Genomic DNA, 12930 nt, shown 5'->3' with positions numbered 1-12930 from the left:
TGTTGGAAAAAGCAGGAAAAATGTAGTTTATATTTCTCTGTGGGCTTATATTGTTTTTAAAGATTAATCGATTGGCGGGCTTCAAACATAATGTGGTGTTCGCTTAAAGACAACTTTAATATAATTGAGGGTAAAGTCAAGCTCGTTGGTCCCGTTCTGTTTCCAACCTAACTACATTTCATAATAAACCCTTTTTAGCCAGTTAGAAGATATTTTCCAAAATTAGGCCAAAATGTTCCAAAGTAAACTACTTCCATCCCACAGCGTTAGGAGGGCAAAACATCTGTATCTATGTAACTATCACGTGAATAAATAACTTAATTAGTTAATTTTAAAAAATTGCAACGAAATGTTAATAGCGGTATGAGACTAATAGCTTACTTTAAGTTAAGACGAGTTGTTGCCATAATTTGCTGTTTTGTGTGTCTTTTTTGGCCGTCTTCTATTATTTGTTTGCTGTGAGACATCTTAAAATATCCTTCTGGTGTTTCTATCGCTAGTATTATTATCATTAGCGGTTATATTCTGCAAGTGTTGTGTCATATCGAGTTCTATAGGTTTTAACTTTGAAATTCATGCATGGATTTACATGGAAAGGTTACAATGTGTAAGACTGTATTAAGCTTAAAATTTCAGATATCAAATCAGGCTGCAGACGAGATGCTTTGAAGTTCCAAGCATTTACAGAAAGGTTAAACGTCGTGTTGTCCAGCTTGTTTCGTGTGACATTAAGCAAAACAAAAGGTTCCACTTGAAACATAATTGCTGAAATAGACACACGAAAACTAACTTCCATAAGACTTTTTTCTGATATTGTGAGAAATAGAAACCCACAGTCTACTAACTTGACCTTAACTTTGTTTTTGGCACCCCCACTATCTAAAAGGAGCCATAGCTATGTGACGCAGTCAGGCAGTAAACCAATAAAGCAGCAAACAATGTCTGGGACGCACAGAAAACCCACTGCAGGCGTCCGAAATACTCTGTGGAAGGGGAACTGGCTGTTAAGCTTCTAAGCACCACACAACAGGCCCGCAAAACAGTGAGGGCAAAAAGAATGAATAGCAAACCCGCGTGGTTTGAAAGTATGCCAAAGTCCCAGAAACTCTGTAAGGAGAGGGAAAAAATCTTTATGTTTCATTACAAATTACTATAGCTCTAAAATGTTATTCAGACTTCCTTGAACTTATGACTGCAGTTTAACAGAAACATAATAGTTGCAGTGATGCGGTGATGATGACGTGATAATGATGTAACGAGGGGAACCATTTATAGATTCACTCTCCCGTAATGTCGCGTGTGCTGCTCTGCTGATGGCTGGCCGTTCCTCCAGAGTCGCGGTCTCTCTTCGTTTAAAATTACCCTGACCACTTGTGACCTGCAGGTCCGCCGTGGAAACACCAGCGAAGAGTTTTGGTGTATGAAAACAGTGACAGAGCTAGATTTGGCCAAATCACATACACCACTAATGAGCACGGATGGACTTGTCTGGTGCAAAAAGTTCACATGATATCGCTGAGATATTGATTTACATCCATTTCATTTAGTTACAGCCGCAATAACCTCCAACTGGCATGCAGAGATTTTCTTGTGGGTGAGAAATGCTGCTGGGTTATCCACTGTGCAGAGGAATTACGCATATAAAATGCCAAAGCCAAATGTAGAATGGAGGGGTTTCAATTTAAAGTGAGTGCTGGAGAGCAGAGAGATAATAGCCTGTTAAAGGTGCAAATATAAAAGAAAAATATTCCTCCATGCTACAGGCATTTTATAGAGATACAATTTATTTTTAGAGAAAGCTTACGCTCGCATAAGGCAGCCCTCTCATGGTTCTTTTACCTCTGCAGGCTTTGAGATTTCCTAAACAAACGAGGCTGACTTTAGTTTTAAAATCTATGTGACGCTGCGTGGAAGAGGTGCAGATCAGTGCTCGGTTATACGCTAAATATCAGCTCTGGAGCGAAGCTATATGAATAAGGGTGAATGGCACAAGCGTGAAGTCTTTAGTTACATTTTCTTTCCAATATCATTCCTAAAAATATGAAATATCTATCATGATGCAAAATGACTTGGTCACAAGTCTTTTTTAAAGGATCTTTATTTACAAATGCATTCATCCCCAGGTGCATCCACAGTACAAAACCAATTTACCTTGATTTAAAAAAAAAAAAGAAAGAAAGAAAAAGAAAAGCTTGTATAATTTCATATTATACTTACCAACACCATGCGTTCTGAAATTGCTATTAAATAAGTCAAATCCAGCTTGGAATAAACTTTAACTGCGTATTTATTTAAAAAAAAAATGTAAATCTTCTGCTTTACAGTGACTTTGATGCGACCTTGAGATCACACAGTATATGCGCGTTTTTTGTGACAATACAGAGGTCTAGCAACAAAAAAAAGATACACATTTAATTTACAACAGATATTATGCGTTTTGACACCATCAGACTGTTTCACATCCACAAACTTTTTTTTTCTTTTCTTTTTCTTTTTTGCGGGCTTCAAACGTAAACACCTCCTAGCGCCAAATACGCTGCGAAAAGTAGTTTCGCATTACTTCTTTAAACAGATTTACACAAAAAAGGGGGTAATTCAGACATTTGATTAAATAACAGCAATTTGGGGAAGGGCATGCAATCATGAGATATATTTTGCAGTGTTGACTGTTGCTCATGTTTTACACATCGTAAACGTGAACTTGACTGTTGCCTTCTACAATAAGGCTGCACTACATGCAAAGGCCGTCATACAAAAGACACAAAAACAATTGGCTCCACATTTCCGTTTAAGCTGGTTTCATATTTGCGCTGGATGAGAAACAAGTGGGCTTATAGACTGATTATCATCCGCCGGCTAAGGCCAGTTTGGAAGCTGTGGCCTACGGCGCATTTGGAAAATCTTACAGCCAAAAGTGACCCAGCATGCGTAAAATTCTACTCAGTCTCAGTCACCAATGCAAATTTATTATTATTATTTTTGTATTTATTAGACTATACTTCAAATATGCTGGAACCTTTTGATAAAAGTATGATATATAACGTAACAGAAGCTGCACATTTACATTAAACTAAAACGAATGTATTTCCATGACCTTCACCAAAGTGCTTTAGTCGCCCAAACCTAACGATAGACGCGACTATAGACGCGAAACCCGGCCCACCAATTCCGTCCACCCACATTTCCCACCTGTGCAGCTGATAAATGTCGAGATTCATTCATTCGAGAAAAGAAAAGCAAAACATCGGAATTTATTCCAGTCAGTGATTCCTTTTGCTGCCACAGCACAACTGGAGGAATCAATTTAGCAACACGGAGTAATTTCTAAGATGAGTGCGGACGCAGAACGTTACATTATTGATGCGATGCTCAGGATCAAGTCCAAAGGTCATCAGTATGCAGAGAAAGCTTGCTCGCGCATCATCAGTCGTTTCTTCTTCATCCTCCGATTCTGAAACCAGATTTTCACCTGCTGGTCGCTCAGGTCAAGTCTGTCTGACAGCTCCTTGCGTTTCTGTCTGTTAATGAACTCGTTCATCATAAATTCATTCTCAAGTTCAGCTAGTTGCGGCTTCGAGTAGGGCTTTCTCTTTTTTCTTGTTTTCACTTGCGACGAGCACCACGGGGCACCTGAAGGGAGTAGAGGCGCAAACAAGATTTAAACTTTAACAGCACCTTCAGCCACAGTTAAATAAGGTGAAGGGAAATAAGTGGTCCCAAAGGCGCTGCTTATAGCGTGGCTAACGTCTTACATATTTTATTAAGATCATAAGAAAAAGAAGCCACATCTGCTGCGCTTATAGAAAAAAGACCTGAAATTAGAATGACTCACACATACAAAGGACTCTGCAAGGTTATTATGGGACATTTTAAATAGTATACATGGAACCAAAAAAATAATAATAGCCACATGTACACATTCCTGTAGTAATAACGTTATAGGAGATTAGTTATAACCACATAACGACACAGTGGCCACACAGAAGCATAGATCATGCCCATATTGTTGCATATTTGTGGTTTTATAGTAAAATAGCAAGCACTGCTGATAAAATAAGGAATCTGGCCTAAAGAATTATGTAACTACTTAACCTTGAGCAAAAGTCGTCCTGGAGCATGGGTTACTGGATAACGTGTGAATGGGATTCTCCTCCTGTTTGGGGCCGCTCACGTTCAGTGGACCTCCTGAATCCGGATCAAGCTGTGCCGCAGAACCGTGAGACCGGGTGTCCAGATCTGAGTAACGGACGCCGTGATCCCCGGCATAAACTTCATCTTGCCTGCCAGACTCCTCTGTCTTTTGGCTTGTGTCCTGAAAGCATCGAGGAGACTCCTCCAAATGCGTCTTGACGTGGCCGCTCGAGGAGTTTGTGTTTAAAGAATTGGACAAAAACGGCGGACAGTAGCCTCCAAAGGCGCGGCTCTGTGGTGGTGCCGCTGGCCCAGACGCGCACGAACTTGAGGAAGTCCACGGGAGCGTGCACACCTCTCTCCTATTGTAAGGGAGCTGATGCAGCCCGGGTATATGGGCTCCATTACCGCGCAAGTTGGAGAAATACAACGACTCAGGGGGAGCAAAATTTAACAGAGAACCAACATAGCCGGGATTTAAAGGATTCCGCTCACACATTTCCATGGAGCTTTCCTCAAACGCTTCTTGCAAGCCTTTTAGCAACTCCTGAAGAATAAAGGGAAGGTAATTGTTGATTTGTTAATACAGTGTCACGTGATATGTAAACTATGTTGTTCCGCCCCCACCCTTGCTTCCAATACAGCAAAGCAAAATACTCCTTGAGGAAATGTTTTGGTATTGGGCGGGTGGGCAATGAAATGGTTCCAACCAACCATTTAATCTTTGCAATTACTCAGAAAAAAAAAAACTTAGAAATATGATTTTACACGATGATTTCAGTGCCACGAGCGGCTGCTGAACAGAACATGAGCACTTGGGATGCCACCGTGAAGCAGATATCAAGGATAACAAGTTGACTGTGTGGGCTGACTCATACAGTAGCCTACATGTGCACATGGAAGCACTGAAATGCAAGATAGATAGATAGATAGATAGATAGATAGATAGATAGATAGATAGATAGATAGATAGATAGATAGATAGATAGATAGATAGATAGATAGATAGATAGATAGATAGATAGATAGATAGATAGATAGTGATGTAGCACGCCATTAACACGCCACTAACTTTGCGTTTTGCCTTTCATGTGACACAATGAAAGGCCCAGTAACCCTGACCATAATTCTAACTACCCTTTCATTGAAATTACACGCAAAAACCTTAAATTGTGCATACAAGAAATACGAATTCCTGGCGTGCTGTATTTATACACAATGCCACTATATCAGGATACACGGACATAAAGGGTCACATACCTTCAGTGCGCGCAGGGCATTGTATTTGATATTTGATTGTAGCACTGGTTTCCTCGTATAGCCTGTAAAATACCCTTTATTTGCGCTGGTAAAGAGCCAAGGTCTAAGCACAGAAACACGGTTACAACCGCATGATTGAAAATTCCCACTGACTTTTAGAGAACTATTTTTGTCTATTAGTTTTATTATTTTTATCTATCTATCTATCTATCTATCTATCTATCTATCTATCTATCTATCTATCTATCTATCTATCTATCTATCTATCTATCTATCTATTTATTTATTTATTTATTTATTTGACAAAACTTGCTCAAGAAACTTGAGGTAGGTAGATCTCAACACACCAGTTAAAGATCACCATAAAGCCACATATGAAACTCACTAGAGACTATTGCTGCCTTCATCTCTGTGTTAAATGTGCTGCGCTGTAACCCAGCTGTACCAAAATAACACTGAGATTCTTGTAAAATGTTAGCACTTTTACATAAAATGGAAAATACTCCCGTCTGCTATCATTTTGTAGCACATTTGTTCTGGTGCTTGGCTAAATTTAGAACAGCGTCAGTTTTGTTTGTAGTTTTCCGTATTTATTTATAATCATACTGTTGTGGGATACTTCAGCTACACTGTGTAATTGTGCGTTATACCAGCTTTCCTAATACACCCATGATATCTCCATACCATATTGTTTTCGAAAGGACGCTTGTAATTCATGGGGAGTACATTGCACTATTTTCTTTGGTATTACTGCATTTTTTAGTTGATTTTAAAAAAAAGTGACACTGACGACATGGAGGATTTTATGGTTATGAATAAATAAACAAAACATCCCTAAAATGTAAAATAAACATTTAATCATGCTGAACCTGCCGCTGTGATTTTTTTAAATTTTATTTTCTTTCAGGTTTTTTGGAAATGTCTGGAAATGTTTAGGATTAAAGCCAAAGCTTCTGAATGGATTAATCTGATACAAGGTAAAAGGCAAAAGCTTTAATAAACCTGTAGTGTTTTGATTATGTGAGATGTTTCGGCTTTAATCCAATAGGTGGCAGCATAACATTATGCATATATAGCCTTTGTATCTTGTCATTATGTCCTTACTCTGACCATTGTAATGTTTTTACTGTGGTAGGAGCTTTCCTTATCTCCAGTAACCATTTGAGTCGTGTTTGGTTTCCTGTGCAAGAAGAAAAAAAAAGATTATCAGGAAAGGAACCATGAGATAATGTCTCCAGCGTCTAACAATCACATGAACTGATGTTTTACATAGCCGATTTTAATAAGGGATTAAAATTATATGTGTTAGACTGAAAACAACGTTTTTTCAATTATTTAAAAGTCCAGTGACGCTGTTACATTTATTTCATCCAAAGAGGGAAACGTTATGAAATCAGACGTTTTCGGGGGGAGGGTTTGCAGTTTATACTTTTTCTGTTTTAAATTTCTTAGTTTAAAAACTTTTAAAATATAGACTATGCGAGCTTTTAGATTTAAACTGTCGTAAATAATTTGTTGGCCTATAATCTGTCAAATCTCAAACATATCGCATATATCATGAATGATTCGAAGTCATTTTGAGCCGGAATGAACCTTCCTGTCACAATTTAGGCGCTGCAATCGGTTTTTGGCAAAGTGACTTTAATCCATCTCAAACCTTCATTACAAACTTTTTTCACCCAGCTCAAAACTTGAAAAAATGACATTAAAAATGTCTTTTTTACGAGACATCTGACCAAGACGGCAGCGCAAAATGCAACATAAACAGAGTTATATAAATATATTTGAAGTTACCAACAAGGTTCCGATTGATTGTAATGTGGAACACAGAGTAGATAGTTATAGATACTTACAAAACAGATTCTTTAATTTATATATAACCCCTTCTTTATCGATGTTAGAAATAAAAGACACACAAAAATCGGCAACCACTTTTTGGCACGACTCATGCACCATGTGTTTTCAGTATTCAGAGTAACTCATGAGACACTACAATGAAACTTCAGCAACGAAAAAGCCAAAAAGAAAAATCTGAAAATTGTATTGTCGTTTATTACATCATCATTAAAACTATATATATAGTTTATGACTAAAACTAAATGAGAAGAAAATATTAGGATTGGGAACAATTAGGAGAAAGTAGTTGGTGGTTAATGTGTGTTGCTGTTGTGCAGATGAACGGTTTTACCTGCGCCCATGAATTGTTCGTGTTTCCTACGAGTGTTGCCCAAAATCTGGTGTTCACAGCTTCTATCGAGGCCAAATGGACAGCAGTCATCAGGAATGTTAGCTTTAATGCGAGAAAATTAATATGATAACGCACATGAAACGTGTGTCCTGACTATATTTAGGATATACAATTTTAACGTTTTGCTTTATAAAAGTGAGCTTTCGGCTGCAGGACACACACGAGTCACAAAATTACGCAGACTCCGACAATTTCAAAATAGTTTTAGTGTCTAGTTTTAGTGTCATTTACTGCTCTTCGCCCTTCGTGTTTAGGGTGTCAGGAGCCAAATTGAGGATATTCAGTCTAGCTGTTTCCAGTCTGGCTGTTTTCCTTTGAGGGCTATCCGCCGTCTATTGTCCTTGGTAATAAACTTGCTGCTTCCCTCGTTCAAGTTCTCATGGCTGAGAAATGCTACACTGAATTTTCGCAGTTAAAATCCCAGCTATTTAGTCACTGGAAGTAAAAATAAATACATAAATAAATAAATAAATAATAAACATAAAAATATAGCAAATTTAAGAGACTGTACTCTTACATTCAGCTTAAATTTCTATCAAGTAAAATAAAAAGGTCAGGTCACCTTAACAGAAATAACGTGAGATGTTGCATGGGAGAAAAAGCAGATTACATTCTGAGAAACTGTCGTGTTCATTTGGGAACAGTTGACACCCTGGTGCCTTTCAATAGAATTATCTGAAGTAATGGACCTGAAACAAGAGTTCCTTCGAGGATAGTACTCCCACAAATATGTATTTTTTTTCTGTTTTTTGTATTTTAATGGGGATACCGAAGAGGATCACTTTCTGTAAAAATGAGGTGTGCTGACTCAAATACATCAGTGGCTTAAATACAGTAGCGTGTATTTCTGGAGCTTGGAGTCACAGTTTCTTCGCAAATATCCTGCGTCACAATTAATTTACTGATGGTGAAAAATCGTTAAAATGTCTCATATGCTATGGGCTATAAAAGCTACCCTATATTATAAGGACGGTGCTGATGCTGCATTATAACTTCATCTCCAGTGCAGTCATGATTTTGTATAAACGTGCCCTGAAAGCACTGCAAAGAAATGTCACAGTTAACATTTCAAAAAGTGGTCCCAAAACAAGTGTGGGGGTAGTTTCCAGCATGCATCACAAAAGCTGTAAGTTGTGGAAAACAGTTACTACTGTGTGACCTAACATTTAGTTCACCACATTGTTTAGATTGCAGTCAAGTATTTTCTCACCAGACTGACAAGTAGATTGTTTCTTTTTGTCTTTGGTCTTTTTTTTGTTAGTGTAGAGGTGGGGCGTGGTAAAAGTAGGTATTGCTTTAATGACATCAGGAAAAGACGAAAATTCTCAACAATTTAGATTAAAAAAAAAACATATTTACATGATTCCGGTACAGTGTTTCCTTTTAATGGCTTTTAAAAGTATAAATAAAGCAACGGAAAATGCTCGTGTTTTGTATCAATGACGCAGAGGGTTTAAATGTGAATGTTTCACCATGGCTTTCATCTCTCACTCAAAACGTCCTGTGTAATCTTAACCTGGTTGACTGGTTAAAGCAAATAATAATAATAATAATAATAATAATAATAATAATAATAATAATAATAATAATAAGTAAGAAAGCTTTGGATTACTTGCAATAATGCATCATAACTCGACTTATGGGACAATGTGGCTTTCAAACATGGTCGATTAGGACAACCCAATTTGCTCCCCTTTGTTATACATCTGCATTCACAAGATAACGCCACTAGATGGACCTCTCACTTCAAGAAAGAAGTCTACAAAGTCGTTTTAACAGTGTACATGGATTGTTTTAGCAATATCAGAAGCACTCATGCTGTAAGTGGTTCTCTCTTCTGCACATTTTTAATAGGAGTGGGATCATGTGAAACAACTTTATCTATCACTGACCCTGTCTGCAAAATTAGCCCCAGCCTCATGTTATTGTACTTTAAGTGTTGAAAAAACAATAAAGCAATAAGGACTCAGGAAGTTAAAGCTGAGAGAATTGCCTACACAAGTGAGTTATCACTCTTTTACAATGTCACACTTTAATTCTCTTGATTTTATGAATGACTAATATCACACACAATATTACACATACATGATGATTTGATGTCCCATATAGCTCAGCATATTTGTCACTTTGATTATTATTTCAAGTAAGTTCAGCATCTTTGATCCAGGGGTGTAATTTCCAGGGGGGTTAAGGGGGTTATGACCCCCTGATAATCAGACCCAGCCAATATAACCCACCCAATAAAAGTATGAATTATCTTGCATAAATAGGCTGTTGATTTTCTTTACTCATTTCAGGTATTACCAGCAAAATAGTTGCATTTTTAATCATCTGGGAATTTACCCAGATTTATTTATTTATTTAGACAGAGATCTTGACCCCCCCAATGTTCAGCACAAAGTTACGCCCATGCTTTGATCATTGATGGAGGTACATTATTTTACAGCCTTGTGTTATTGTTCACGTCTAATATAGGCTATTAGTAATCCTACAGCTGCCTCAGATTTACTCCCTGGTTATCAAAACGATGTCTAGGATTTATTAACTTAATATTTTACTATCACATTTGTGTGTTTCACATATTTTGTGCAAGAGCTAGAGATGTGATGAGGAGAAAACAAGTACCAGTAAATCTTTGCTAGCATTTGTTAACATTTATTCAGTTGTGGGAATTGTTCATAGCAACAGTAACCTGGGTGCTCTTTTTGTATTCTTCACCTAGACATTGTTTTACCATGGATCAAGATAACTACCTAGACTGTGGTGCCAGGATGGATCAATAATTTTCCCATTCCGAGTGCATTTGCTCAGTCTGAGTGTAATGGAAAAAATACTCATTCTTCATCTATTGCACTTTACCTATTAAACTGCAGATGTGAAATTTAAGTTTTGTCACCGTGGATCGTATTTTAATAACCAACTAACCTTTGTTTTTTAGGTTTGTTGTGTAAATTTTTTACACTTTATGTGTGTGTCTTCATGTATTTATTTTTCGAGGTATGCTCGAGGTATAAGAAGACTGTGGACATTAGATAAGTGGACATTAGAAGGTAATGTCCACTGATCAGGGGGCCAACTGAAGCCACTCAAGAGCCGTAAAACTGCAGTTCCACTAATGGTCACTAGAGGAATACTGATACACACAAATCTACTGAGGTTAACTGGGAAACTCCCCAAACTTCTCCCATGTTTTGTCGTCTGTGATTCATTATCCAGTTTGAAAGCCATCATCTCACAAAATTGATATTAGAGATTACAGGGAAATATTCAAGGCATGTTTGCTTAATTGGCAGGTGTCTTAGTTAAGAAATGACAGCTTGTCCCATGTCCGTTCCACCAGACTCTTCCTCTCTGCCCACACTTGTATTTTCTGACTTATTAAAACAGACACGTTTTTCTAAAGTCTTAGCACAATGTGAAAGTAAAGGTTCGGTTTTGTGTTTCTAATGTCTGTTTATCTTTGTATGTTTGTGTGGTGACACCACTGAAGAGTAACTACCACAAAGGTGGTTTTGTGTGCTTGGGCAGGTGTTTATATATCTGTCCATCTCTTTGGGAACAGGTTTCTAATGTGTTAACACTCCAATTGTGCATTGCGTAGTGTAGCAACCTTTGCAGGTGTAAAGTCTGAAGACTGATGCTGTACAGCTCTTGAGCACCACTGCCACTGTGTGACCCCAGTGCAGGATGGTCACCAGTCCCGACTCCCTCGTTTATTTGAGTTTAACTGTACATGCATTAAATCTGATCGTATGCTTTTTCTGTGTCTTGTAACTCATTAACACTAAACATGTGAACAATTTATTAGCTGTTAAACTCATTTGTGATTTTATTGCTTCACACTCCACAATACATACTTTGATATGATGTTATTGCATCAATGTCGTCTCTGTTTACTGTAATAGGCAAAAAAAAAAAAAAATGGCACATTTAATCAATGTTTGCTCTCCGGAATAAATAAATAACTTATTCAAGTCAAGCAATATGAACTTTTTTTATTTACCTGACTGCATTTTATCCCATTTATAAGCTACTGTTTCTTATACTTTTTCCAGATTCCAGATTATCTGTTTTTACCTTACTTTACAGTAAAAAAAAGTTAATTATGTTCACAAATGGAAAATCTTCTTAGCAATCACAATGTCTGAAAATTTCATTCACATAAGAACAAAGGACACCTTTGTTACTACAATGAAATTGCGAGTAGATATAGTCACACACAATGATAGCAAAATCTTTGATTACACATATTTTCTACCAGACGTCACCTTCACTTCCCTAATTATCTATCAATGAAGAGAGAAGTAATTGATAAATACCTGAAGAAACTCTTTGTCCAAACAAACTCCAGCTGTCCCTTGCACATACAGAAATTTTGCGCCCGGTACTCCACATGACAGAGAAACGTAACTGTTAAATACAAAAAAGGGGAGAAACCACATATAACCTTTCATCAGCACAACTGCAGCCTTGCTTTCCACCCAGTGATTTGGCTAATACTATGAAAGCTGCAGGTTTATATTTATAGGCTCCAAATGTTCCCAACATATGTACATAGGTAAATTCTGTGTGAACAGCTCTGGTTCTCAGTGCAGCTGCACACTTTAAGTCATGAAATGTGGTAACTCAACACATATGCATCTGTGCAATGCATCAACTGCTGAGGAAAACCTTCAGAGTCACTTCAAGTCATCCACATTGAAGCCTTCATGTCCGAGTGTAAATGTAGCAGAAGAGTGAGGGAATGCTTATCCCTCCACACTGTGCATGGTTGGATAGTATTAACACTAACTCCTGTCATAAAAGAAGGTAAAGGTGTATAACTTTAAAAAAGAATTCTATATGTACTTGCACTCTCACAACAAGATGACTGTGACTTAATAAGATTGAACTTGGAAGGAAGATTTAATCAAACAAATCAGTGGCGAGATTTATTTTCCGTAGCAGGTTTTTTTTTTTTTTTTAATGTACAGAAGAAAAAGATTCTGTCTATTACTCTGAAATTTGCCAAAAACAGATTACATTTTATAGTACATAAACTTTTGCACTGTAGGACTAGCTCTCTTTTGTTGGATGGTGCCTGTGGAAGAGCCGCACTGCAGTCCTGCACATCCAAACATTTCCTGTCTTCTACATGTCATTTGTATTCATGCACATATTAAGCATATCATTTTTTATGCCCAACCTCCAACCAACACACACACTTAAAAAAAATTCATAAAAAGATCCATCAGCTGCAGAATTAAAGCAGTGCATATGCAAATTATCTAATTATATTACATGTAAATTCC

General features: G+C 37.4%; 1 protein-coding gene across 1 annotated transcript; it reads right to left on the bottom strand.

The window, feature by feature from the left end:
- Positions 1–2125: 2125 nt before the first annotated feature.
- On the bottom strand, positions 2126–4636 carry hoxd12a (homeobox D12a). The gene is made up of 2 exons (XM_031743057.2): positions 4093–4636; positions 2126–3630 (listed from the first exon to the last, which is right to left on the bottom strand). Exons 1-2 carry the CDS (start codon positions 4634–4636, stop codon positions 3392–3394), a joined length of 783 nt encoding a protein of 260 aa, XP_031598917.1. The 3' UTR covers positions 2126–3391.
- Positions 4637–12930: the final 8294 nt, after the last annotated feature.

The sequence above is a fragment of the Oreochromis aureus genome, linkage group 16, assembly GCF_013358895.1.
Source record: "Oreochromis aureus strain Israel breed Guangdong linkage group 16, ZZ_aureus, whole genome shotgun sequence".
In the NCBI taxonomy this organism is placed as follows: Eukaryota; Metazoa; Chordata; class Actinopteri; order Cichliformes; family Cichlidae; genus Oreochromis; species Oreochromis aureus.
This window is presented reverse-complemented; position numbering and strand designations above follow the sequence as displayed.